Source organism: Suncus etruscus, chromosome 2 (assembly GCF_024139225.1).
Source record: "Suncus etruscus isolate mSunEtr1 chromosome 2, mSunEtr1.pri.cur, whole genome shotgun sequence".
Classification (NCBI taxonomy): Eukaryota; Metazoa; Chordata; class Mammalia; order Eulipotyphla; family Soricidae; genus Suncus; species Suncus etruscus.
The window spans coordinates 7,750,784-7,775,489 of record NC_064849.1 but is presented as its reverse complement, the minus strand read 5'-3'; the positions used below and the strand labels follow the sequence as shown (position 1 = coordinate 7,775,489).

Below are 24,706 nucleotides of genomic sequence, written 5' to 3'. Positions count from 1 at the left end.
GACTCTGCTCCGTGGATGCTGGGCTGAGAGGAGAGTTGTGTGAGAGCAGGTTCATGACAGGTGGACTATGGTATAGAAAGAGTCCCTCCCTGGTGAGCAGGTCCCAGGGAGGGGTGAGACCCTAGTAAATGCCTTTGCTCTTCACATGCTCTGAACAGATCAGTTGGCACGCATCTCTGTATTCTGCTAAAGGAAGAGCCAACTGATATGCAGCAACCAGATGCGGCAGTTGGTATAGTCAGCAGGGCTTTGTGGAGATGGCTGGCTAGATTCTCAGTGTTTGTCGTTTATGTATAGTCCCAGCTGCGTGTGTCAGGGCTTGAGATGGGCGGGTGGCCATGATGGGTCTTGCAAATGACTCCTGAATGGATTTGGGGCTGCACCAAGCAAGGGCTGCCATTCCTCTTTGCTGAGTAAGCACTATTGGGGTTCCATGACTGGCAGAAGATGTGTGTGTGGAATGAGAATCTCTCTCCAGATGTGTCTCGTCAAACCCCCCCCCCCCGCCCCAGCGGTGGTGGACAGAAGTCAGCTCTCTGGGGATGAGTTGAGGTTGGGACAATGTATGCATGAAAAGTATAGTTGGCAGTATTAAAAATCCTGGGACTACAATAAAATGGGAGTGGGGAGATCCACTTCAGCCATCACCCAGACCCATTCTTTCCCCCCCTGAGACTGTCTAAACCTTGATGAAGAGAGAAGAAATGCCAAGTTAAGGTTTGATGTGGCAGAAATTCCAGAACCAGCAGACAATGATGGCCTGGGAGCTCAACACTGTTGTATTCCTCATTCATCTAATCCCAGATTCAGGACCAGATGAACTGAGTATGGTGACTCCTGACACTGGAAGGTGACACCGGAAGGGCAGTGTAAGGGCAAAAAATACCCATCTTCAAAATATTGTGCTGAGCCAAAGAAGAAAGATGCAAATGGTCATATACTGTCTGGGGTTACTTAGATGAGATGACCAGGTGAAACAATTAACTGAGTAAGTCCGAGGCATCCCAGAGAGGAAGGATGGAGGGTAGGGATTCTCCGGTGGGGTGATGAGAAGATTTTGGAACTAATTTGGTGTTGGTAGTTGCAACATCACAGTAAATGTCCTTAGATCTTTTGAATTGTTCAAGTGGTGAGTTTTAGCTTTGTTTGATGGCAACTTTTTTTTTTGGTTTTTGGGTCCCACCCGGCAGCGCTCAGGGGTTACTCCTGGCTCCATGCTCAGAAATCGCTCCTAGCAGGCTCGGGGGACCATATGGGATTCTGGGATTTGAACCAATGATCTTCTGCATGAAAGGCAAACGCCTTACCTCCAAGCTATCTCTCCAGCCCCTTAGATGGCAACTTTTTAAAAATTTCTTATAGAAAATTTTCAACTACTAATCTCCCAAACATTAAAAAAAAAAAACATGAGATGGGACAGATCGTGAATCAATAGTGCAGGCCTATAACTGCTGGGAGCTGTGCTGCATAGTGGATTGTCATCCCAATAAAATCAGCATCTAAGGAGCAAAGGAAGCACCATCCAATCTGCCCCCATCTCCACCACAGTAACTTGCACATTTTAGTTCCATATTCCTTGCAGTTCAGTTCATTATAAACCCATATAAACAGTTCATTATAAACCCATAGCCTCGGGACGAAGAGACAGCATGGAAGTAAGGTGTTTACCTTGCATGCAGAAGGACAGTGATTTGAGTCCCAGCATCCCCCGAGCCTGCCAGGAATGATTTCTGAGCACAAAGCCAGGATTAACCCCTGAGCACTGCTGGAGTCACCCAGTTTTTGGGTCACCCCAATAACCAAAAAAAATAAAAAATAAAAAGCCATATCCTAGCCCACTTCCTAAGGTGTAATCCCAGGTCTACCCCCTCAAACCACCCTCATACAGAAGCCTTTGCCCAAGGAAACATGGCACTCATCATCATCACATTCCAGCACAGGCTATGGCAACGTTTGGGCAGGATTATCAAGTTGGACTTTGTTCCGGTGCAGATAAAAAAGGGGAGCTATGGCAGTGGGCACGTGGCACATTGAGTGTGGGGAGGTGCTGTGGCATGGCGGGGCGCACGGCCCTGGGGGTGCTGCTGTTGCCGCTCCTGCTCAGCCAGGTCCTTGGCCACCCCAGGCCTGGGACTAAAAGCTTCAACAAGCTGCTGCTCATCTCCTTTGATGGCTTTCGCTGGGACTACGACCAGGATGTAGACACTCCGTTTCTGGACCAGCTGGCCCGGGAGGGCGTAAAAGCCAAATTCGTCACACCACCCTTTGTCACCATGACCTCCCCATCCCATTTCACCATCATCACAGGTAAGCTGCCCCACCACCATCACAGGGGCTACAGAGGCAGGTGGGAGTGGGCTCCTCCCACTTGCCCTGCACTTGCACTCTGCTGGGGCAGTTTAGTAACCCCCTGCAGAAGCAGTTGCTACCATCATCCTGGGAGACTAAGGGCTCTTTCTAGAATCCCACTAGACATGATGCCTGGGCCTGCAGACTGAAATGGACTACAATGGGCAGGAGCCATAGCACAATGGGTAGAGCATTTGCCTTGTACACAGGCTGACCAGGGTTTGATCCCTGGCATCCCATATGGTCCACCAAGCCTGCCAGGAGAAACTTCTGAGTACTGCTGTGTGTGGCCCCCCAAAAAACAGACAGAAACAAAGGAAAAGAAAGGAAGGGAAGGGAATAAAAGGAAGGAAGGAAGGAAGGAAGGAAGGAAGGAAGGAAGGAAGAAAGAAAGAAAGAAAGAAAGAAAGAAGAAGAAAGAAAGAAAGAAAGAGAAAGAAAGAAAGAAGAAAGAACAGAAAGAAAGAAAGAAAGAAAAAGAAAGAAAGAAAAAAGAAAGAAAGAAGAAAGAAAGAGAGAGAGAGAAAGAGAGAAAGAGAGAGAGGGAGGGAGGGAGGGAGGGAGGGAGGGAAGAAAGGAAGGAAGGAAGGAAGGAAGGAAGGAAGAGGAAGGAAGGAAGGAAGGAAGGAAGGAAGGAAGAGGGAAGGAAGGAGGATGGAGGGAGGGGAGGGAGGGAGGAGGGAGGGAGGGAGGGAAGGGAGGAAGAAGGAAGGAAGGAAGGAAGGAAGGAAGGAAGGAAGGAAGGAAGGAAGGAAGGAAGGAAGGAAGGAAGGAAGGAAGGAAGGAAGGAAGGAAGGAAGGAAGGAAGGAAGGAAGGAAGGAAGGAAGGAAGGAAGGAAGGAAGGAAGGAAGGAAGGAAGGAAGGAAGGAAGGAAGGAAGGAAGGAAGGAAGGAAGGAAGGAAGGAAGGAAGGAAAGAAGGGAGTCTGCCGGAGATAGCAGCTCACTATCTCTGGGCCACGGTAGTTTCCTCTTCCCCTCCTCAGTGTCTCTCCAGATCACTAAGGGCTTTTCTGTCCATGTTAGACCCTGCACAAGGGGGGTTCCCTTCAGTTTACCACTAAGCAGAATGCAGTGTGGCTGACAGACATTAGGCAGGGATGCAGACCCCAAAGACCAGGTCAAACTAACTTGATAAAATTGGGGACTTAGGGGAAGAACAGGGGCAAAAAGGGATTGAGTCCGTGGAGGTTTATGGTTGGGGTGTGAACAGAGATAGGGTGAGCTGTATTCCTGGAGACAGAGGAAAAGCATTTGGACAAAGGATACAGCAAGCTCTGTGACAGGGAGGGAGGATGGCCATCTGAAGCCCCAGATCACTGGACAGAATGGGGGAGGAGGCAGCCATTGGGATGCCCCCCATGGGCTAGGTCGGACCAGCTGTGGATCCAGCACACTCTTCTACCACAGACCAGATCACTGAGGGGAGGGATCACAGACTGAGCACAGGGGTAGCTGCCCTGTCATGGGCCAGGCCTGAAAACAGAGAATCCCTGGCCACATAGAATCTGGCACCCCCAAGGTGTGTCTCAGCAGGAAAATTAGACTCCGGCTGGCCAGGCAGCCTAGGTGGCTTCCCTCGGGTCCAAGGGCACCCGGAAGGATGGAAGGACAGAAAAGATAAGCAAACAGCAGACGCCTGCTGGTGGGGGAGAGGTTCATTTGCCTCCAGCAGCCCTCCAACAAAGTCAGAAACTTAAAAAATAAAAAAATGAAGCTGAAGCTGAAGCAGCATTCAGAGATGTGCTGAAAGGGGCCTTTGGGACGTTGTAAACTTCAGGAGCCCGAATCCTTAGGGATCTCTTAGTGCCAGGAAACAGGAATGAGAACCCACGTCTTAGCATGGTTCAGTCGGGGAGTTTTAAAGGCTCTCCATGGGCAAATCCCAAGTCCCTGAGCGTGGATGTACAAGAGAGTAAAGACTCAGACCCCTCCCACCCACCTGGTGTATTCCTGGGAAGATTCACATAGGGCAAACAAAAGATTTTGATCCCCAGCTGGCCACAGCCCTCCCCAGTCTTACTGGCCCGTGGAGGTGGGAGGAAGTCAGATGCAGGTCATACCTTCAGGTGCAGGGCTTCGCTCAGTGAAAAGATAGTGCTTCAGACAAAGGTATTCATTGCATTCAATCATGGCAGAAGAAAGTGGATGTGGACCCAGGAGGTGGGTTTAGCAGGGAAACCTACCTTGCATGTTGGAGATCTGGGCTCAATTCCCAGAGCTACCAAAATAAATAAATAAATAAATAAGAAGCTGGAAATACCTAAAAATAGCTGTCCACAAGGGACTGGATGAATGGAGTACAAAGGAGGCTCTGATACTTCTGGGGAGCCTGCAAGAAGTTAAAAAACAGCAGAGGAACTAGAGAAATGGCGCAGGGGCGTAAAGGCATATACCTTCCGAGCGCTAGCCTAGAAGCGGACCACGGTTCGATCCCCCGGTGTCCCATAAGGTCCCCCAAGCCAGGAGGCGATTTCTGAGCGCATAGCCAGAAGTAACCCCTGAGGGGCCGGAAAGATAGCATGGAGGTTAGGGTTTTTGCCTTGCATGCAGAAGGACGGTGTGATCAAATCCCTGCGTCCCATATGGTCCCCCAAGCCTGCCAGGAGTAATTTCTGAGTGCAGAGTCAGGAGTAACCCTCAGAGCACTGCTGGGTGTGACCCCAAACACCAAAACAAGAAAAAAAAAAGCCAATTCCGAGTGCTGCCAAGCCATGAGTCTAGAACCTGTCCCTGATCTTGATGCATTATGAAGCCGAGCCTAGCTCCTGACATCTGTCTTCATGAGCTGGGCCCAAGCTGACCTCTGTCAGAGTTGGACATGAGAAGAATTGTCTGTACTAGGAAAATAATGGATAAAAAGTAGTCCTGCCAGCACCAGAGACCTCCTCATCAGACTCAGAGGCCTGACACCAATGTTGATGAAAGGGCCTGCAGTGGCCCCCCCACCCAATCAGCCATGTCCTTGGTGCACACCACTGCACCGTTCAACATAAGTGACAAGCCGAGGGCCTCAGCCACCTGCTTTAGGAGACCAAGAGGACCCCTTTTCCTGGACTTCCCCCAAGAGTCAGAGAGGGTCTCACAAAGGGGGGGAAAGACCTGTAGAGTAATCCAGGCCCAAAGGCATTGGGCTAGTGAACATTCTAAGACAGAAGACTTGACAGAAGAGGTCCCCAGGAATAGTTTGGTGCACAGGATCCCCCAAAAACTAAGATTATATTTAATCATACAAATTTTACCACCAAATTCAGTGGGTGGAAGCTGCGGGTCTATGACTGTCACAAACACCATGAACACACATAAATGCCATGAACACCAACAAATATCATAAAAACCATGAACAACCAGAAGAGCCATGAGTGTCAGGGAATACCATGAATACCACCGACACCACGGACACCATAAATGCCATGAATGTCATAACTACCACAGCAAGGGAGCCTGGATGAGAAAAACTCCCTTCTGTCCCCTCTTAGCCCCATTTGAGAGACAGAGACTGCTGCTTGCCTCCTGAGCTGCTGCAGGCTTGATCTCAAACTGACCTGAACCAAGTGAGCAGTTATCACCCTCTACTTTCCTTCTGACCCTTTTTTCTTTTGGTTTTGTTTGTTTGTTTAGGGGGTCCAACACCAGTGCGACTCAGGAGTTACTGCTGGCTCATGAGCTCTGGAAATCAGTCCTGGGCAGGCTCGGGGGTCCATCTGGAATGCCAAGGCAAATGCTCTACCTGCTGAGACTATTGCTCCAGCCCCATTCTGGCCCTTCTTTCATCCAATTCTGTGGTGCTCTAGGTGGAAATGTCATGATTTGGTTAATTGTAATGAGACTGACAACCCAAGATACTGCTTGTAAGGCATTTTAAGTATGTAATGCTTTACTAGAAATAAGGAGTTTGAACGGGGACTCTCATTCCCATGCTAGTAGGAATGCAAACTGGTCCAGCCTTTTGGAAAACAATATGGATAGTCCCTCAAAAAACTAGAAATTGAACTTCCGTCTCTCCTCTCCCCTCTCCCCTCTTTCCTCTCCTCCTCTCCCCTCTCTCCTCTCTCCTCTCCCCTCCTTTTCTCTTCTCCTCTCCCCTCTCCCCCTCTTCCCTCTTCTCTCTCCCCCTCTCTTCTCTCTCCTCTCCCCTCCCTTCCTTCCCTCTTCCCCTCTCCCTCTTCTTTCTTTCTCCTCTCCCCTTTCCCTTCCCCTCCCCTCTCCCCTTTCCCTTGCTCTCCCTTCTCCTCTCCTCTCCCTTCTCCCCTAAGAAAAAAGAAAAAGAAATTGAGCTTCCATATAATTCAGCAATACACTGCTAGGGATATTCCCTAAAAACCAAGAATCGTCATGCAGAAAAGGCCCTCCGCAATCCTCAATGTCATAGCACTATTTAAAATCACAAGAATCTAAAAAACATCGGAAATAACCTAAATGCTTAAGAACGGATGAGTGGATAAAGAAACGGTGGTACAACTACACAATAAAAACACCATTCAACTGTTAGGAAAAATAAAGTCACAAAATTTGCTTATACATGGATGGATATGGAGATTATTATGCTGAGTATAATGAGTCAGAGGAAAAAGGATAGACATAGAATAATCTCATTCATTTGTGCAATATTACGAAATATAAAAGATAGCCATGATAATAATACCCAGAGACAATAGAGATGAGGATCAGAAGGACAGTCCCACGGTAGTGCGACAATGAGAGTTGAAACTTGTCACTCTGAACAAGAATTGGGTGCTGAGGGCCTGGAGAGATAGCACAGCGGCGTTTGCCTTGCAAACAGCCGATCCAGGACCAAAGGGTGGTTGGTTCGAATCCCGGGTGTCCCATATGGTCCCCCGTGCCTGCCAGGAGCTATTTCTGAGCAGACAGCCAGGAGTAACCCCTGAGCAACGCTGGGTGTGGCCCAAAATCCCAAAAAAAAAAAAAGAATTGGGTGCTGAAAGGGGGATAGAATGATATGCATGATACACCTTCATTAGCAATAGTGCAAAATACATTGTCTGAGAGAGAGTAGAAAGAGAAATAAAATTCCCCAGAGTGAGGCAGGGGGAGGGTGGGAGAGAAACTAGGGACATTGGTGGTGGGAAATGTGCACTGGAGAAACATTTGTGTTTCATTGTGTGGACATTCATTTGGTGGACATTGTGTGACTGGACCTCAATCAATGAACAAACTTTGTAATCATGGTTGCTTAAAAAAAGTAATTACTGGGGTCAGAGAGATAGCATGGAGGAAGGGCATTTGCCTTGCATGCAGAACAAGGATGGTGGGTTCGAATCCCAGCATACCTTATGGTCCTCCGAGCCTGCCGGGAGCAGTTTTTTTTTTGGTGGGGGGTTTTGGGCCACATCCGGCAGTGCTCAGGGGGTGACTCCTGGCTGTCTGCTCAGAAATTAGCTCCTGGCAGGCACGGGGGACCATATGGGACACCCGGGATTCGAACCAACTACCTTTGGTCCTGGATTGGGCTGCTTGCAAGGCAAACGCCGCTGTGCTATCTCTCCGGACCCGCCAGGAGTGATTTTTGAGCGTAGAGCCAGGAGTAACCCCTGAGCACTGCCAGGTGTGACCCAAAAACCAAAAAAAAAAAAGTAATTATTAAAAAATTAAAAGAGAGGGGCTGGAGAGGTAATGTTAGAGATAAGGCGGTCTGCCTTGCAAGCGCTAGCCTAAAACAGATACACGATTCTATCCCCTGGGCATCCCATATGGTCTCCCCCAAGCCAAAGGGCGATTTCTTAGCGCATAGCCAGGGAGTAACCCCTGAGGCATCAAACGGGGTGTGGCCCAAGAAAAAACAAAATGAAGAGAGAAAATAGGAAGTTCACTCACCATGTAGAGCAGTTTTTACAGTGTGTGGGGGGTGGGAGCTGACAGCATCCAGAGCTCTGATAGCCCTTTCCCTTCTCTGTCCCCAAGGCCGCTGGATCGAGGACCACGGGGTCATCCACAACATGATGTTCAACACAGAGACGGGCTGGAAATACTCCTTCAAGACTACGCAGAGAAAGAACGAGTGGTGGGACAATGGGGTGTTGCCACTCTGGATCACAGCCAAAGACAGGTACCATAAAAATGAGGCTTCTGGGGCCCTTCCAGGCCCAGCCCCACAATCCACACATGGGGTACAAACACACCCCAAGGAGGGAACCATGATAATGTTCTTTGCTGGGTAGATTTGACTGAGAGACGATGAGACAGGCTCAGATTCAAAGTTCCAGCAGTATCCGTCTCCCTGAGTGCAGAAACAGGGTCTGGGGTTTGGGCTGGTAGGCTGTGTGTGTGTGTGTGTGTGTGTGTGTGTGTGTGTGTGTGTGTGTGTGTGTGTGTGTGTGTGTGAATGGGGCTAGGGCTCAGTCATCCCTTGGGTTTCACTCATTCCTGGGCGGGTACTTCAGGCTGGCCTTGAACAATCCCTATCTGCACACCAGACTCTAGGCATACATTCCCTTTTTAAATAAACTTCCTCCAAAATCAAAACCTCTTACCCTGCTAGGGGCCTTGTCCACATAGACCACCAATGGGGCTCCTAGCCCCCACCCAGAGGTATCAAGCATAGCACTGTGAAATGGCAGTGAGACAGAGGATCTGAGACCCCTCCAGGACCCCCCCAAGAGTCTGGAATGCTGGCCTGTGGCTCAGGGTGAGCGTGAGACAGGGAGGAGCCACCCTAATCCCAGAACAGGGCATTGTTCTGGATGACAGCTCCAGAGTCGGAAGGGGGTGGTGTGCAAGTACAGCAGGCTTCGGCCCATAAGAACAGGTCACTAGGCAAAGAGCTCTGGCATCTGCAGGGACAGAGGCATGGGAAGGTTGCCTCTGCAGAGAAACAAGGAAGATCTCAGCAGCCACCACCCACATCCCCCAGGCATCTGCTCCCCCACCAACGCACACCTGTGAGGAACCCAGGGGCCTCCCTAAAAATGTGGGAGACATGGGAGGCAGAAGGGAGGTACTTGCTATTCCACACGGCTGCCCCGAGTTCCATCCCTAATACCCACATATAGTGAACTGGCCCTGGGCATCATTAGATGTGGCTCAAACATCCACCTCCAGAAAAAAAAAACTCAAAAATAAAAACTGAAACTTTCCCTCTCACTAATGGTTCTGAAGAATCAAAGTGGTCTCTGCACCGCAGCATCCCTGAGCGAGTATAGCAGCTCTTATTTAAGAGGCCAACAAGTGCAATGGCAGCTTGGGAAGCCACCAGGGGGAGTGATGGGCCTAATAAACCAACCACTTACAAAGGGAACCAGAAACTTTGGTGATGCTAATTAAAAGGGTAAAATAGTAAATACTCTTTTGCATCCAATTAAAGAGCTCGGATCATTTCTCAGGAGCATTTGTTGAAAATAGCACTTTTGGTTATTATGAATTCTAAATAAATAAGTTGGGGGGGGAGGGAGGGAAGAGGGGGGGAGTGGAATTTATTTATTTCATAGAGCAACAAGCTCCTAAAATGTCTACAAGACCAAATAAGAAATATCTTAAATGGCAGAAGTGTGGGCCTGGAGAGATAGCAGAGCAAAGCGTTTGCCTTGCAAGCAGCCGATCCAGGACCAAAGGTGGTTGGTTCGAATCCCGGCGTCCCATATGGTCCCCCGTGCCTGCCAGGAGCGATTTCTGAGCAGACAACAGCCAGGAGTAACCCTGAGCACCGCCGGATGTGACCCAAAAACAAAAACAAAAAAAAATGCAGAAGTGTGGGGCACAATTTCAGCAGGCATGTGCATGCTCAGAAACACAACACAGGCATGCAGGGATCTTGTCATGGGACCCTAGAAATAGCACAGAAGTAGAGTGTTTGCCGTGCAAGCAGCTGACCTGAGTTCAATCCTCAGAATCCCATATGCCCCTGAACACCACCAAGAATAATTCTTGAATGCAGAGCCAGGGGCAACTCTGAGAATTACCAGATGAGGCCCCCAAAAATGGGCTGTCACATACTCTGTATTTAAGAGTTCTTGCATTCCATTCCTGAGCACCGTACATTCCCCATTTTCACTGAGAACAACTCCCAGGAACCACACTGGACAGCAACTCAAAGTGCTGCAAAAACACAAAACCATGAAGACCAGTACAAGAAAACAATTTTCAGTGGCAAATATCCAACATTTAACATGCAAACACTAGGAAACTCCACTGGGCTCTCCGGAGCCTGCCTAGGGGCCTTGGAATGTCTGAGTCAGCGGATCTTACTTTCAGTAATCAAAATCGTCCTTGAAGCCAGTTCTCTCTAAGGTGCAGAGTGCATTTTTTGTATGTGAAGCAAAGTACCATTGCTTAATATGAAGAAGGGTGTCCAATGCCAATCAGAAAAGTGATAAATATTAGGGGCTTTGCAGGGCCAAAGCAGCCAAGGGTTTATTCTCAAAAGAAAGAGGAGTGGTGTTACCTGAGGAGTTTACAGATTAGACCCTGGAACACAAAAAGAGAAGTTTAAGGGGGCCAGGATCATAGTAATGGCAGGGAAGATTGTGTCTTGCACCACAGCTGACAACAATCTCCAGCATTCCATATGGTTCCCCAAACACCTCCTGGAATAATTCTTGAGCACAGAGGTAGGAGTTGCCCCCTGGCTTTGCTGGGTATGACAGAAAAGAAAAACAGAAGTTTAGGTGATTGAACAGACACTGAGGCCACACACACCCCTTCTTTTCTCCCAAGGTCCCAAGGGGGAAAGACTGACTGGCCAGATGGAGAAACTCCCAGTCTAGGGAAGAACATAGTGACAGGAAAAAACAACATATTTCTGCTTGGGGGAGATGCTTTCGAGGAGATGAAACCCAGGTCACAGAAAACCCACAGAACAACGGAGTGAATCTGGGGGTTCCCTCACCCATTTTCCTCCATACCTCATTCCCTAAGGCCAAGCTGCCTCTCATGGCCCTAGCAGGCTCTGCATTTCTTGGTGGATTGCCAGCACAGGGTTAGGGGTTCTGGTAGCGTGCTGACGCAAGGGGCCTTCACTTATCTACCAGAGTGGTACAGAAGCCCTGATGGCATTGCCCATGCTCCCATCTTACTTGCAGGGCAGGAAGACGGGGTCTTTCTCACTACCCTGGCGTGCCTCCACATATCAGGGTGAGCCAGTGCAGCGCTCAGTAATTGAAGCCTACACCCACCCCGACAGCAATGAGACCGAGTGGCGCGAGAACATTGACATCGTCCTGGGGCTGGTTTGCCCGTGAGGACAATTCGACTTTGTGACCCTGTACTATGGCGAGCCAGACAATGTGGGGCACAGCGTGGGCCTGAGACGGAGAAACGGGGCGGGACATCATCCGGCAGATCGACAGGACTGTTGGGTTACCTGCTGGACGCCATTTCGGGACCATGGGCTGACCAAACAGCCTCAACGTCATCATCACCTCAGACCACGGCATGACCACCATCATGAAGAATCCCAATGTCACCGAGAATCCTCCTGCGCAACTACATCAAGTTCAATGATCTGATCAAGTTTGACATTGTGGACTATGGCGGCTTCGAGATGATCCTGCCCCAAGCCAGGGAAGGAGGAGGCTGTGTACTCAGGCACTCAAGAACGCACACCCCCACCTCCACGTCTACCGCAGGGAAGAGTTTCCAAGCGCTTCCACTATGCCAATAATGAGCGGGGTCCTGCCCATCCTGGTCTACGCCGACCTCGGGTACCACATCAGCGGGGTAAGTGGAAGCTGGTGCCCACGGAGCCCTCTTGACCTGGGGACTCGGCCCCTAGGGAAGAGTGGGGAATTAAATGTCAGTATAGGATGACTGACAAGCCACTATTTCCTAATTGTCTCCACGCTTAGTGTCCCTCACCAAACCCAATCAACAGAGTTCTAGGTCACTATCATGGTGATAAGGCAGTGCTTCTCATTTTCTGCTGTCATGCCCCCCCCTAGGAAGTATTTAAAATACTTTAACCCTGCAAAGCAAAAAAATATATAAAATAATTTGGGCTGATTTTTTAATCAGAAGGTGATGTCGGATGAATGGCTCCAATGACACGGTTTTGCGATGCATAGCTTTTTGAAGCGGGGTTTGAAGCAGGACACAGCAACTCTCAGTTCCAGAGACATACAGAGACATAAACACGGGGCTTGGGTTGTTATTGACAGTGTTTGCCAAGGTCAAACGCATCCCCCTATACGGAGCCTCGCGTCCCCCCTGGGGGGTGGCGCCCCACTATTTTGAGAAGCACTACAATAAGATAACGAGAATCCCAGACATGACTAAGGGCCTGAACTTGTGTTAATAGTTCAATACGAGGAACCATCTAGAAAACGAGGAGAGTACTTGCCAGGGCCAACAGCCAACTCTCAGTTTGATCCTGGCCCACATATGATTCTCCACCAGGAGAATTACTCTCAGGAGTAATTCCTGAGAACAGAGCCAGGAGGAAGCCCTGACATCCACTGAGAGGTGGCTCCAAAATATATTGTGTATATATAGAAGTATATATATACAAGTTTGTATACATATACACACGATGATCAACAGAATATTAACATACTGCATTCTGAAGACCTACTCTAACACCTTCATGATTCAGTTTCAACCTGGCTCTCTGTGCCTCAGTTTCCTCTACTCTGAAAGAGGTGACAATAAGTGTACTATGGCTGACTGCTCTCAAGTGTGTTGATGAATATTCCTGAAATCTTCAGCACAATTCCTGGCCAACAGTAAGTCGCTCACAGTGGAGCCACCCTGTTCCTTTCCTGCTGTGCCTAGGAGGGAGGCTCCCTTTCATCTCCTAGGGGCTCCTCTGGCCATGGTCGAGGTCTCTACCACTTGACAGAGGAGCAAAGTCCTTCTCTGTCATTTTGTGTTTTCAAAGGGTTTCAAAGGTTTCATGAGTTCCACCAGCTGGATGGCAAAGGAATGGTTTTTCGCTCAATGCAGGTTTGGAATCCAGAGAACCCACATGCTGTTGTTCTTTTTCAGCGACTGATCATTTATTTCAACAAAGGAGATCATGGCTTCGATAATGACTACATGGACATGAAGAACATCTTCCGAGCATTTGGACCAGATTTCAAGAAGAATCACCTGGCTGAGGGTTTTTGACAGCATCCACATCTACCCACTCATGTGTAAGCTCTTGGTGGTGACCCCTGAGCCCAACACTGGGCTCCCTGGCCATCACCCAGGATATTGCTCCTGGACTCTTCTGACCAGCCATCAGGTTGAGATTCTAAAGTGGCCACTGGAAATTAGCACCAAGTTATGTTTGCACCGATCAAGGCAAGACTCTTAGGAGGGGGTTCCTGAGGGGAAGGAAGCAAGGAAAAGAATGACCATAACTAACAGCTGAGGCACCCTAAGCAAAATGATGATAATAGATCTAGATCAGACTGCAGGAAATTCCTCTACTTGCAGGGGTCATTTTTATAGATTTTGCAAGAAGAATGGCAGAGAAAGGCAAGTGACATTACTTGGGATCCTGGGGAGCAGTATACGGCCTGTCCACACACACACACAACACACCCAGCATTCCTCACAGGAAGCACATCAGCCAGGAGGCTCATGGGAGAGAAACAAAACTTTGCTAACAAGGGGCTGGGGCTCCAGTAAATGCCGATTCTTCCACGTACTAAACCCCGAGGCCATGTGCCAAAAGCATAGGGTATCCCTAGGAATTAAATTGTTTGACAACATCACTAGTCTTTTCTCCCTTCGCCAAATTTATTAAGGACTCGGAGCAGCAAAGATATATGCTATCTGTACCCCCTTTTTCCCCGCAATTCACCTTTTTATTTTCTCAGCATAAAGGAACAGGTCCTTGGCTTGATTACAGGAATGACCCAGTTCATCAAAATATTGAGGCTTTTTTTTTTTTTTTAAGTTTTGAGTCTTGCTGCAACTGGCTACTACCTAGGTTCCTTAACTCAGTGCCTCTAAATTGGGGGGAGGAAATATGGCCTCCTGTAGACCTCAGGATGTTCCAAGGGGGCCATGGCATAATGCTAGGGATAATAGGAAGACAGGACTACAGGAAGGAAACAAGGTGGAGAGAGGGCTGTATGGAGGGAGAAATGTGACCTGACTAAGCCCCCCCACATAAGCCTGCAGAGGGAGCATGATCACCCAGAAGGACACAATGACTTCAGCAAAGGTCACTGGGCAAAGGGGTCACTAGGCATCTGTGTCATTTGGGGAGTTGTTCAATAGTAAATCGCCATTCAATCATTGCTCTCATCTGTGGTTTGCGTTTTCTCAAGTAATGCACATTTTATGCCCATAATCAAGTTACTGGTACCTGGCTGGGATCTCCCATCCTGGGACCCAAAAGCAGCCAGACCTGACTCCAATAACTGGACCAAGAAAACAACTCTGACTTTTTAACAGGCGAGGAGGCCACTGCCCAGGTCTCTTCTCCAGAACACTGCCATTGGCCTCAGCAACCGTGATGGGAGTTCTGGTGCTTCTCTTCATTTACCGCAGTCACTTACACAGCAGTCAAGGAGGAAAAAGAAGTAAGTGGGAGGCAGGAGAGAGTGGGAAGCTGGAAAGCAGAATTCAAGTGAACACTTGGCCAAACAGGCCAGGTGGGTCAATGTGAGGGCCCAGAGGGGGCCCTGATGGGGCACAGCAATGTTAAGGCCCATCAAGGTCACACTTTGTGGTCCTCAAGGGATTCTGTGGCTATGACCAGACTTTGGGTAGGGAGTGGGAGGCTTTGGGGTGCCCTTAGAGAACTTGGCACACGGTACATGTGAGGCAAAAAGCTCCTGACACCCAGTCAAGAACTCTTGATTATTTTTTCTGGGGTCACACCCCAGCAGCACTAAGGGGGTTACTCCTGGGCTCTGTGCTCAGAAATCGCTCCTGACAGGTTTCAGGGGACCATATGAGATGCTGGGAATTGAACCAGGGTCTATCCAGGTTTGGCTGCATGCAAGGCACATGCCCGCCACTGTGCTATTTTTCTGACCCCAATTCTTTTTTTTCTTTTTTTTTTGGGGGGGGGGCACACCCGGCGTTGCTCAGGGGGTTACTCCTGGCTGTCTGCTCAGAAATAGCTCCTGGCAGGCACGGGGGACCATATGGGACACCGGGATTCGAACCAGTCACCTTTGGTCCTGGATTGGGCTGCTTGCAAGGCAAACACCGCTGTGCTATCTCTCCGGTCCCTCCCAATTCTTGAATATTTTTATAACATTTTCACTTTGCACTGGACTTTTGAAAACTATGTGCAATTGTCTTACTTTCATGAGGTCACTGCAGTAAAGCTGGAAGACTTAAAATAAAAAAAAAAAAAAAACATGGTCTCAGAGACCCTGAAGTCCACCCTTCTAGAAACCAAGACCCATAGCTGTCTGAAGCCTCCACTCCTCTTTGTCTCTAATGTCTGCCAGTCCTCTGGGGGTTCATTGGCCCAATTTCCAGCGTAAGATAGATCCCTAATTCACCCCCCTTCCAACCTAACCTCTTCTTAGCACTTCTGAAATTCTAAGGGTTTAGGCATTCTGTACCTGACACCAGGAGGATAACAACCATAGTCATTGGTACTGATTATAATTCCACATGCACAACTCCTGGACATCCTGGCCTGGGTGGGTGTCTCCAGGGTAGGGAGGGACCTCACAGGGGTGAGCACATACTTTGCAGGGCAGGAAAGATGGATCCTGACATGACATAAAACACCAACAGGAGCAACCCCTAGAGCACTAAGCAGGAATAGCCTTTGAGTCCTGCCGGGTGGGACCCCAAAACACAAAGATGTGGTGGTTTCTCTTCCATCTTCATGGCCCCTCAGTCCTGCAGTCCTCTCCCATTTCTCTGGTTCAAAGGGTGCCCCCCTTTAAGGATGTGGGTCCCGGGAGATTAGGACCCCCAGAAAATAAAACTCTGCTTCCAGAATAAGGTCTCATTCCCTGTGCCAGGTTAGCACTTCCCACCTCTCTTGTGGGTGGGGTCTCTAGCAGACATGCCACCCAACAAAAGCTTTGCCAGGCTGCTTTCCACATCTCAGCAGTCACCCCATATACATAGCCCCGACCTCTCCTGGTCACCCCCAATGACCTCCTGCTTCTGTAACCCCAAAGTTTGGGAAGGTTCCCAAATCCTATCAGCAGTCCAAATCACAACTCAACTTACGTTTACACACCAGGTTTGGTGCATATTTAACAGAATTTAGACTTGAACTATACAATTTTCATGAGTTGACACATGACCTATAATGATCTCTGTGGCCAACAGCAACACTTGGGAAAAAATCACTTGGTCCTTTTCAATGGAAGCCACAAAATCCATCAACCATGAGAAGACAGGTCCATACCAATCACAAGATTCCTAGAAGGTGTCCTGTGCCCACAGGGAAAACTGGTGAACCATGGGGGTTCTCCACAGCACGTGTTCACAGACCTGTCTCCTATCTTGGCCATGGTGCCTCCCTGCAGCCACCAGCATCCAAAAATGCGACCCCCCATTTTTTTTTTTTTTTTTTGGTTTTTGGGCCACACCCAGCAGTGCTCAGGGGTTACCTCCTGGCTGTCTGCTCAGAAATAGCTCCTGGCAGGCACGGGGGACCATAGGGGACACCGGGGATTCGAACCAGTCACCTTTGGTCCTGGATTGGCTGCTTGCAAGGCAAACGCCGCTGTGCTATCTCTCCGGGCCCGCGACCCCATTTTTTAATTTCAATCTAGGGGACACACCTTGCCATATGAATGTGCTCAGGGTACCAAACGGTGCTCAGACTAAAACCTTGACCTCTCAAGTGCAAAGCACGTGTAAATCATGTCAACGCATGTTCAAAATGTGTTGGCCGTACATGAGCATTCACCCAGGCCGGGGATTTTCACTTTTGTTAAATACCCTTAGTATGGGGCTGGCCAGAGCAAGACAGCACAGCAGGGAGAGAGTTTACCTTGCATTTGGACGACGCAGGTTCAATCCCTCAGCATCCCAGATAGTCCCCCCAGAGCCTGCCAGGAGTGACCCCAAGTACCGCTGAATGTGACCCAAAAAAGAAAAAACCTCAGATTCAGCTGAGATGGGGGCTCTTACTGGATGGGGTGTGTCATCCTAGTGACCCCGGCTCACCCTATTGCCCCTTCCCCACAAACACACAGTTGCTTATGGTCCTGGGTCCCTGTCCCCTCCTGTCCTGTCTCTGCAGGGGCAGCACGGTTCAGAGGGAAGAAGAGCTCCAGCCCAGTCCCCAAAAGTAAGCAAGTTCTGAAGCCTCGCAGACAGCGCTCACGTTGACCCATAAGGGTGCAGGTGATACTGGACGCCGAGGAGTCCCGTGCAATAAAAAAGGGTTCGAAGGGCCAGAGCAGTGGCGCAAATGGTAAAGCGGCTGCCTTGCCTGCGCTAGACTAAGACAGACAGTGGTTCGATCCTCCGGCATCCCATATGGTCCCCCAAGCAAGGAGCTATTTCTGAGCGCAGAGCCAGAAGTAACCCCCTGAGCATCACCGGATGTGGCCCAAAAAGCAATAAATAAATAAATAAATAAATAAATAAATAAATAAATAAATAAAAAAATTAAAGAAGATTCGAGGCCAGAGTCTGTGTCCACAACCACCCACTACCCAACAGCGTCGTGCCCCTCTCTCGGGGCCTGGACAGTCCCTCCCCAAGCCACCATGTAAGGGTAGGAACTCAGAAACAGTATCTGGCCCCAGGCTGACTGGACACTCCCAAGAAAGGCCTCAGTCGCCAGACCCCAGGCGACCCGTTCCACAGCTCGAATGCACCTAGATCGAGTGAGCCCAGCATTGTAGCCACATCCCCATCTCCAGTCACGTCCCCCTACCAGCCTTGGGCTTTGGTCCTGTCCCTAGTGTCCTGCCTCCAGGTCCCTCCATTCTCTGCCTCCCCAGGCACCACCTCCCAGGGACCTGGAGGATCACCAGGTCCAGCCTACCTGACCCATGCTGCTCTAGAAGCCCGTTAATCCCCCCACACACACACACTCTACCAAACTCGGCCCCACCAGCCTCCACTTTTCCCTGTCCCAGGATCCCCCTTCCATTGTGTCAGACCCCAGACCAGGCCTTCCTTGTGCCAGATTCCAGACTCCTGCTTCCTATGTGCCAGGCCCTCCAAGCCCCAACTCTCTGGTGCCTAGAGCTACGTGCCAGGCCCCAAGCAAGAGAGATTCCTGAAAGCCTTCCATGGAGCCAGTCCCCCCCCCCCCAATTTCCTCTTTGACGTTCCAGGCCCCAGCCAGTTACACTGTCTCCCAGGTGCCAGGCTCCAGGGGCCTCTTTTGGAGGGGTTGTTTTGGGGGGGGGTTATTGGGGGGGGTGTTTTTTGGGGGGTTTTGGGGGTTTGGGTCACACCCAGCAGCGCTCAGGGCTTCTTTCCCGGCTCTACACTCAAAATCGCTCCCAGCAGGCTCAGGGACCATATGGGATGCTGGGATTCGAACCACCGTCCTTATGCATTACCTACATGCTATCTCTCCGGCCCCCCTAATTTTCGGGTTGATTTTTTTTTTTGGACCACACCCCGATGGACGCTCAAGGGTTCCCTCCTGGCTCTGCGCTCAGAAATCGCTCCTGCTTGGGGTAACCATATGGGATGCCGAGGATCAAACCGCGGTCGTCCTAGGCTAGCGTTTGCAAAGCAGACGCCTTACCGCTCCGCGCCACCTCTCCAACCCCGCCCACTCTTCTACGCCACGTGTCAGACCCTCCTCCGCGCCTCCCAGGGTCCTCAGAGATAGATGTCAGGTCCCAGGCCACGCCCTCCTCCTCCTCCGAGCCCAATCACAAGCCAGGTCCCGCCTCCCACCACACGCGCCAGTGCCATGTGCAAGCCCTCAGGCCACGCCCCCAGCGCTGAACCTGAGTTGGCCCAGCCCAGACCCCGCCTCCACGCCTAGAGCGCGAGTAAGCCCCTCCCCCAAGCGCTCAGCCATGCCCCTGCCCTCTCGGGCCCTCCTCCTATTGGCCAGGCCGGGCTTCCGGCGCGTCTCCGTGATAACCAGGCCCCGCCCTCCTGTCATGGCGCCGGAGGAGGATGCAGAGACCCAGACCCTGCTACAGAGTTTCGAGCGCCGCTTCCTGGCCGCCCGCGCGCTGCGCTCCTTCCCTTGGCAGGTGGGCCGAGGGGGCTCGCGGAGAGAGAGAGGCCGGGTAGCCAGCCTGGTGCTGTGAACCCCTTTAGGAAGCGAGGTCTCCTCCACACAGTGGGGAGCCCACGTGGCTGTGCCTGGTGACAGGTCTGAGACCCCCCGGGCCTTGGTGTCCTCCTTGAACAAGATCATCTCGGGCCCTTATGGCTTTGGTGCAGGAACCAGAACAGGCCAAGAGCTGCCCATTAGTCTGCCCTCTCTCGTTGCAAGCCAGCAGCCCCGCACCAGCGCTGGGCTGGACCCTAGAATCAAAGGTTTATCTAGCTACCATCTCCTCTGCTTCATCATGGGGATGGAAAGGGTCACTACTTTGTTGGTTTATTCACACAACATTTCCCAGACACCAGAAGAATATGTCAATATTTTTCTTGTTTTGTGGTGGTGTCCTGCCAGTACTCAGGGTCAACCTCAGAGATTCTCCGGGAAATCATGTACTTGATAAAACCCCAGCCTCCTGCATGCAAAAGTCATGCACAGCCAATTGAACTTTCTCCCCTTAATTTTTTTGACCCAAAATTGAAGCCTTTGTAACCGCTTTCTCCAGGCCCTGTATCAGTATCAACCTCGATTGTAAGAAATGAAAATTATGCTTACCTTGCATGCAGTTGACCCGGTTCAATTCATGGCATTCCATTAGGTTCCCAAACCTGCTGAGCCCAGAGCCAGGAGTAACTCCTGAACACTGCGGGTATGGCCCAAAAAGAAAAGAAAAGGAAATGAGCCTTGGACAGGCTCCTACAATGGAAGTGGGATGCTATAACGAGGTCACAACGGGTGCTGTAATGTGGGATGCTGTCAGGGGTCTTCAAACTACAGCCTGCGGGCCACATATTGTATTTATTCCCATTTTGTTTCTTCACTTCTATATAAGATATATGCAGTGTGCATAGAAATTTGTTCATAATTTTTGTTTTTACTATAATCTGGCCTTCAGTCTGAAGGACAGTGAACTGGCCCCCTCTTTAAAAAGTTTGAGGACCGGGGCCGGAGAGATAGCATGGAGGTAAGGCGTTTACCTTTCATGCAGAAGGTCAATCTGTTCGAATCCCGGCATCCCATATGGTCCCCCGTGCCTGCCAGGAGCAATTTCTGAGCACGGAGCCAGGAAAAACCCCTGAGCACTGCCGGTGTGACCCAAAAACCACAAAAAAAAAAAAAAAAAAAGTTTGAGGACCCCTGCGTGTAACTCATGAAGGCCTGACCACAGATGGAATACAGCAGCAGAGTTCGGGGTCACTGCTGACTGACTCCCAGCCAGCCCTAGTCAAGCTATGACCCTCTCTGACCCTTTGTCTGCTTTGAGTTTTCACACTGCAGATGGGGTTCTGGGGGAGGGGGGGACGACAAGCATCTCCAGTAGCTTATTTTATTCCGCCACTGATGAGCCAGCCCAAACCCAAGACCCAAGACTAAGTGGTATGCATGGTGTGTTCCCTGTTGCATATTCCGTTAAAGCACTCATGGATTCTCTCTCCATACAGGTTCTAGAAGAGAAGTTAAAGGGGCCAACAGGTTCTGAGGTGCTGCTGGGCATTTTGCAAAAGGTCAGAAGCCTGGACTCACTGAGTAGCATGGCTATCTCAGTTGGGGTACAAGGTGGGGGGGGGGAGGGTGCTCCCTGTAAGAGGTGTAAGCTCCTAACCCTTTAGCACTCCAGTGCTTCTCAGCCCTTACTGGACTCTCCTGCCTGGAGAAGGGGCTCTGGACATATGTTCTGAGCAACTGATGAATGGGGACACTTCCAGCTGTGGAGACAGGAGACCAGAATCCGCTCCTATCATTCTTGGCTGCTTGGCTCAGGGAGGTAGATTTTGGTTTGTCTTATTTACGGGGCCATGTGAGAAGTCCCCTCTCCACCTACAGTCACCACCCAAATCCCAGGATCTGAGGTGCATCTGTGCAGGGGGGGCAGAGTCACACCCCACCCTTCATACTGTGGCCTGGCTCTGCACCAGAACTGGCCCCAGGAAAGGTGCACTGGAAGTCAAGAATGGGTGAGCACCGCCAAGGTGCAGGTCCTCATTCCCAGTACCACCCTGAACGAGCCAGCCCCCCAAGCTGAGCTTTGCTTGGAGTGGCCCCCAGAGCCCTCAGCATGGGAAGAAAGTTCCTGAGCAGTGTCCAAGTGGCTCAGCAGACCTATATCCCACCTTGGCACCCCCACCATTACAGCCCTGACACCTGCAGACTCTGCCCACAGACCATCTTGGATCATTTGGGACAGTCTTGCACCAGGTCATTATATGGCAAAAGCCCTGTGATTGCCTGTATGCACCACACTATAAGGGTCTCATAGAGGACGGCGCTTCAAGCCACTGCTCCTGTGGGTCACCCCGAACCAACCCAACATGTCCCTGCTGTGGCCCCTCACGCTGCCCCTTCACCTTGTGTTCCTCGTCACAGACCGTGAGGCACCCCATGTGCATGAAGCACCCACCTTCGGTGAAGTACAGGCGGAGCTTCCTGTCTGAGCTCATCCGCAGGGTGAGACACCAACCCCATTCCCAACCTGCCCTGTCGGGGGGCCACACACAGCCTCCAAGGACAGATGGGACCCAGTGCAGCTTTGCACTCTTGTCCCAGTGCTGCAAGTGTGTCCCTGGGCCCTTGCCCCCACCTCACCCCACCCCATCAAACCACCCACCTGGTCGAGAATCACCAGGAGGATCAGCCCAGGGCCCCCACCCCAAAAAACAAGCCTGTGTAGTTAGCAGGACTTGTGATCCAAGCTTCAACTTCTCCCACCCATATGCCCCAGCATGAAGCCACACAATCGGAACCCCTGGACAAGCTGTATGAGGCACTAGCGGGAGTCCTGACTGCCCAGGAAGGCCCATCGCACCACCGGACCTACCTACTGGTGAGATGCATCCCCCGGGAAGCCCTCATCTCTTCTTCCCTCCCAGGGCACTCACAGCTCAGCACTCAAATCTCAGGCAGGCAGTTTCTTCCTAGCAGCTGTGCTGTGGTGACCAGCAATGCTGTTCTCCGAGGAGAAAGTGCCCTCAGCTACTATCCCATGAGCACTTGGCAGCAATCTGAGCACCCACTCCTTTACTCAGTGGTCTTTGTTATTCCTGATTAGTCATGGGAGGGGGCCTCCAGGCACCCCTCTGGCCTGGTGCAGAAACTGCCCTAGGAGGGGCCATGTACTACACCCATATATCCATGGACACCGATGTGACTGGCGTGACCAGTGTGTGTGCTGGGTGAAGGTGGCCTCCCTGCCACACTCACACTGGCTCCCCTCTGTCCCCATCGGTCGGGGCAGCCCTCAGGGGACTCGGTTACACTCGTGGAGAACCCGGCCATCGTGTCCCACGGTACCACAGGCCTGGTCACCTGGACCGCTGCCCTTTACCTCGCCGAGTGGGCCCTGCAGAACCCAGACACCTTCGCACACAGGTGACTGGCTGGAACACTCAATGGGCCCCCAGGAGGTGAGGTGGGAGGTTAGCCCCACAAGGTCCCCTAATCCTGTACCTCGTTCCCCAGGTCGGTGCTGGAGCTGGGCAGTGGAGCTGGCCTCACCGGCCTTGCCATCTGCAAGGGCTGCCAGCCCAGTGCCTTCGTCTTCAGCGATGGCCACCACCACGTCCTCCAGCAGCTCCGGGCCAATGTCCTGCTCAATGGCCTCGTACCAGAGACTGACCTGGCCAGCCCCCACCCCCATGACACCAAGCAGCCCCGTGTGGCAGTGGCGCAACTGGACTGGGACGTGGTGACGGGCCCTCAGCTCGCTGCTTTCCAGTCAGACATTGTCCTTGCTGCAGGTACGGCCGGAGCAGGGGAGAGATGCGCCAGAGCCTGAATGAAGTGACCAGAGCAGCTCCCAAAACCTGGTGTCTTGTTAGCTCTGCCACCAAGGGCCCTTGGCATGGACAGGGAACAGCTCAGCCCACGCCTGTCCCCTCAGAGCACTCTCCACATATCTGTCCTTTGCTCCACACTCAGTTCCTTGAGAGAAGGGACAGTTGGCAGGGCTACTCCTGCGGTGGCCCAGTCAATATCCACAGCACCACAGCCCAAAGCCTTGTCCCTACTAGAGGGTACTTGCACTAGTGTGGTCCATAGACGGGGACAGGAGGGTGGGCAGAGATGTTGGCCCAACTGTTTGCCATCCAATTCCCCCCAAGTAATTCGCTCTGCCTCTCAGATGTGCTGTACTGCCCAGAGACCACGCACTCCCTGGCCAGGGCCCTGCAGCGGCTAGCTGAGTGTTGGGGACACCAGGAGGCTCCTGTTGCCTATGTGGCCTTTACTGCACGCAACCCAGAAACTTGCCAGCTGTTCGTCGAGGAGTTGGGTACGTCTACACTGCCACTCTCAGGCCTGGATACCAAAGAGGAGGAAGCATTCAGGGACTCTAGGGACAGAACAGGGCGGAGGACAAGGTTGGAGGGCAGCACTAAAGTGTATGGCAAGGTTTTGGAGCCGTGGGCCTCGCTAGGCCTGTCTGGGCAGAGTGTTGGGGTACACAGGTGGCCTCCCAGCCTTGGGGGTGACCATACTCTGCAACCACACCTAAGAGTGGAAGGGCAGATACCGGGTCAGGTAGATTGGGGTACTTGGGAGAGGGTGTCCGTCACTCAGTGAGGGCACCTCCCATAAACACTGGAGTGCTTGGTGCCCAGCACTGTCCCCCACAAAGTCCAGCCTACTGCCTGAGTGGGCTAGGCCCAGAGGACAGGTTTTCCTTTCAGGAGCTACTGTGACGGAACAGCAACACTACCATTTATTGATGAGCCAAGTCCTGTGGCCGGCACAGTTGAACCTATTTTTATTTAAGAAGTTGGCATCCGCTTGCAGGGGGACAGCGAGAGTGACTGGGTATGGCCAGGACCAAGCCCAAGTGTGTGCTGTTGCCCATCACGTTACAAAGTCAGCTTCTGGGACAGCTGTGCCTGGGAGTGAAACAGGGAGCAACAGTGACACCAGCTCTGCCTGTCCCCCTGAGATAGATACTCTCTGCTTCAGGCCTGGCTGGGATCCCATGGGAAAAGGTGCCTCAGCACAGCCAGAGTCTGTTTCCCTATGAGGAAGAGCAGGTGGAGACTGCGATCCTGAAGCTGACGCTTAGAGTCCCCAGCAATGCAGGAGACCACCCAGCCCAGGATGTAATCTCCCTGGAGACACACGGGGAACCCCAAACGTTCAAATAAAGTCTGTGTTGCTCAAGAACTTTGTGTGTGCTTGAAATGGGAGGTTTGGTCCAAGACACCAGGAGAAAGACAGATGAGAAACCGGGAAATAAACGGGTGTTGTGAAGCTCCTG

At 51.3% G+C, this 24,706-nt stretch overlaps 1 protein-coding gene and 1 pseudogene across 1 annotated transcript; both read left to right on the top strand.

The window, feature by feature from the left end:
- The first annotated feature begins 2,054 nt into the window (after positions 1 to 2,054).
- Positions 2,055 to 18,246, top strand: LOC126001600 (ectonucleotide pyrophosphatase/phosphodiesterase family member 7-like; annotated as a pseudogene).
- A 1,054-nt stretch (positions 18,247 to 19,300) lies between these two features.
- Positions 19,301 to 24,603, top strand: EEF2KMT (eukaryotic elongation factor 2 lysine methyltransferase). The gene is made up of 8 exons (XM_049768496.1): positions 19,301 to 19,396; positions 20,913 to 20,975; positions 21,835 to 21,915; positions 22,190 to 22,291; positions 22,703 to 22,836; positions 22,927 to 23,204; positions 23,588 to 23,737; positions 24,409 to 24,603. The coding sequence occupies exons 1-8, from the start codon at positions 19,301 to 19,303 to the stop codon at positions 24,591 to 24,593; spliced, it is 1,089 nt and encodes a 362-aa protein (XP_049624453.1). The 3' UTR covers positions 24,594 to 24,603.
- Positions 24,604 to 24,706: the final 103 nt, after the last annotated feature.

Coding starts and splice junctions, on each gene's coding strand:
- EEF2KMT (XM_049768496.1), top strand. CDS start 19,301: ATGGCGCCGGAGGAGGATGCAGAGACCCAGACCCTGCTACAGAGTTTC. Junction 22,292..22,702: donor ACCACCGGACCTACCTACTG/GTGAGATGCATC, acceptor CGGTCGGGGCAG/CCCTCAGGGGACTCGGTTAC. Junction 23,205..23,587: donor AGACATTGTCCTTGCTGCAG/GTACGGCCGGAG, acceptor TCTGCCTCTCAG/ATGTGCTGTACTGCCCAGAG.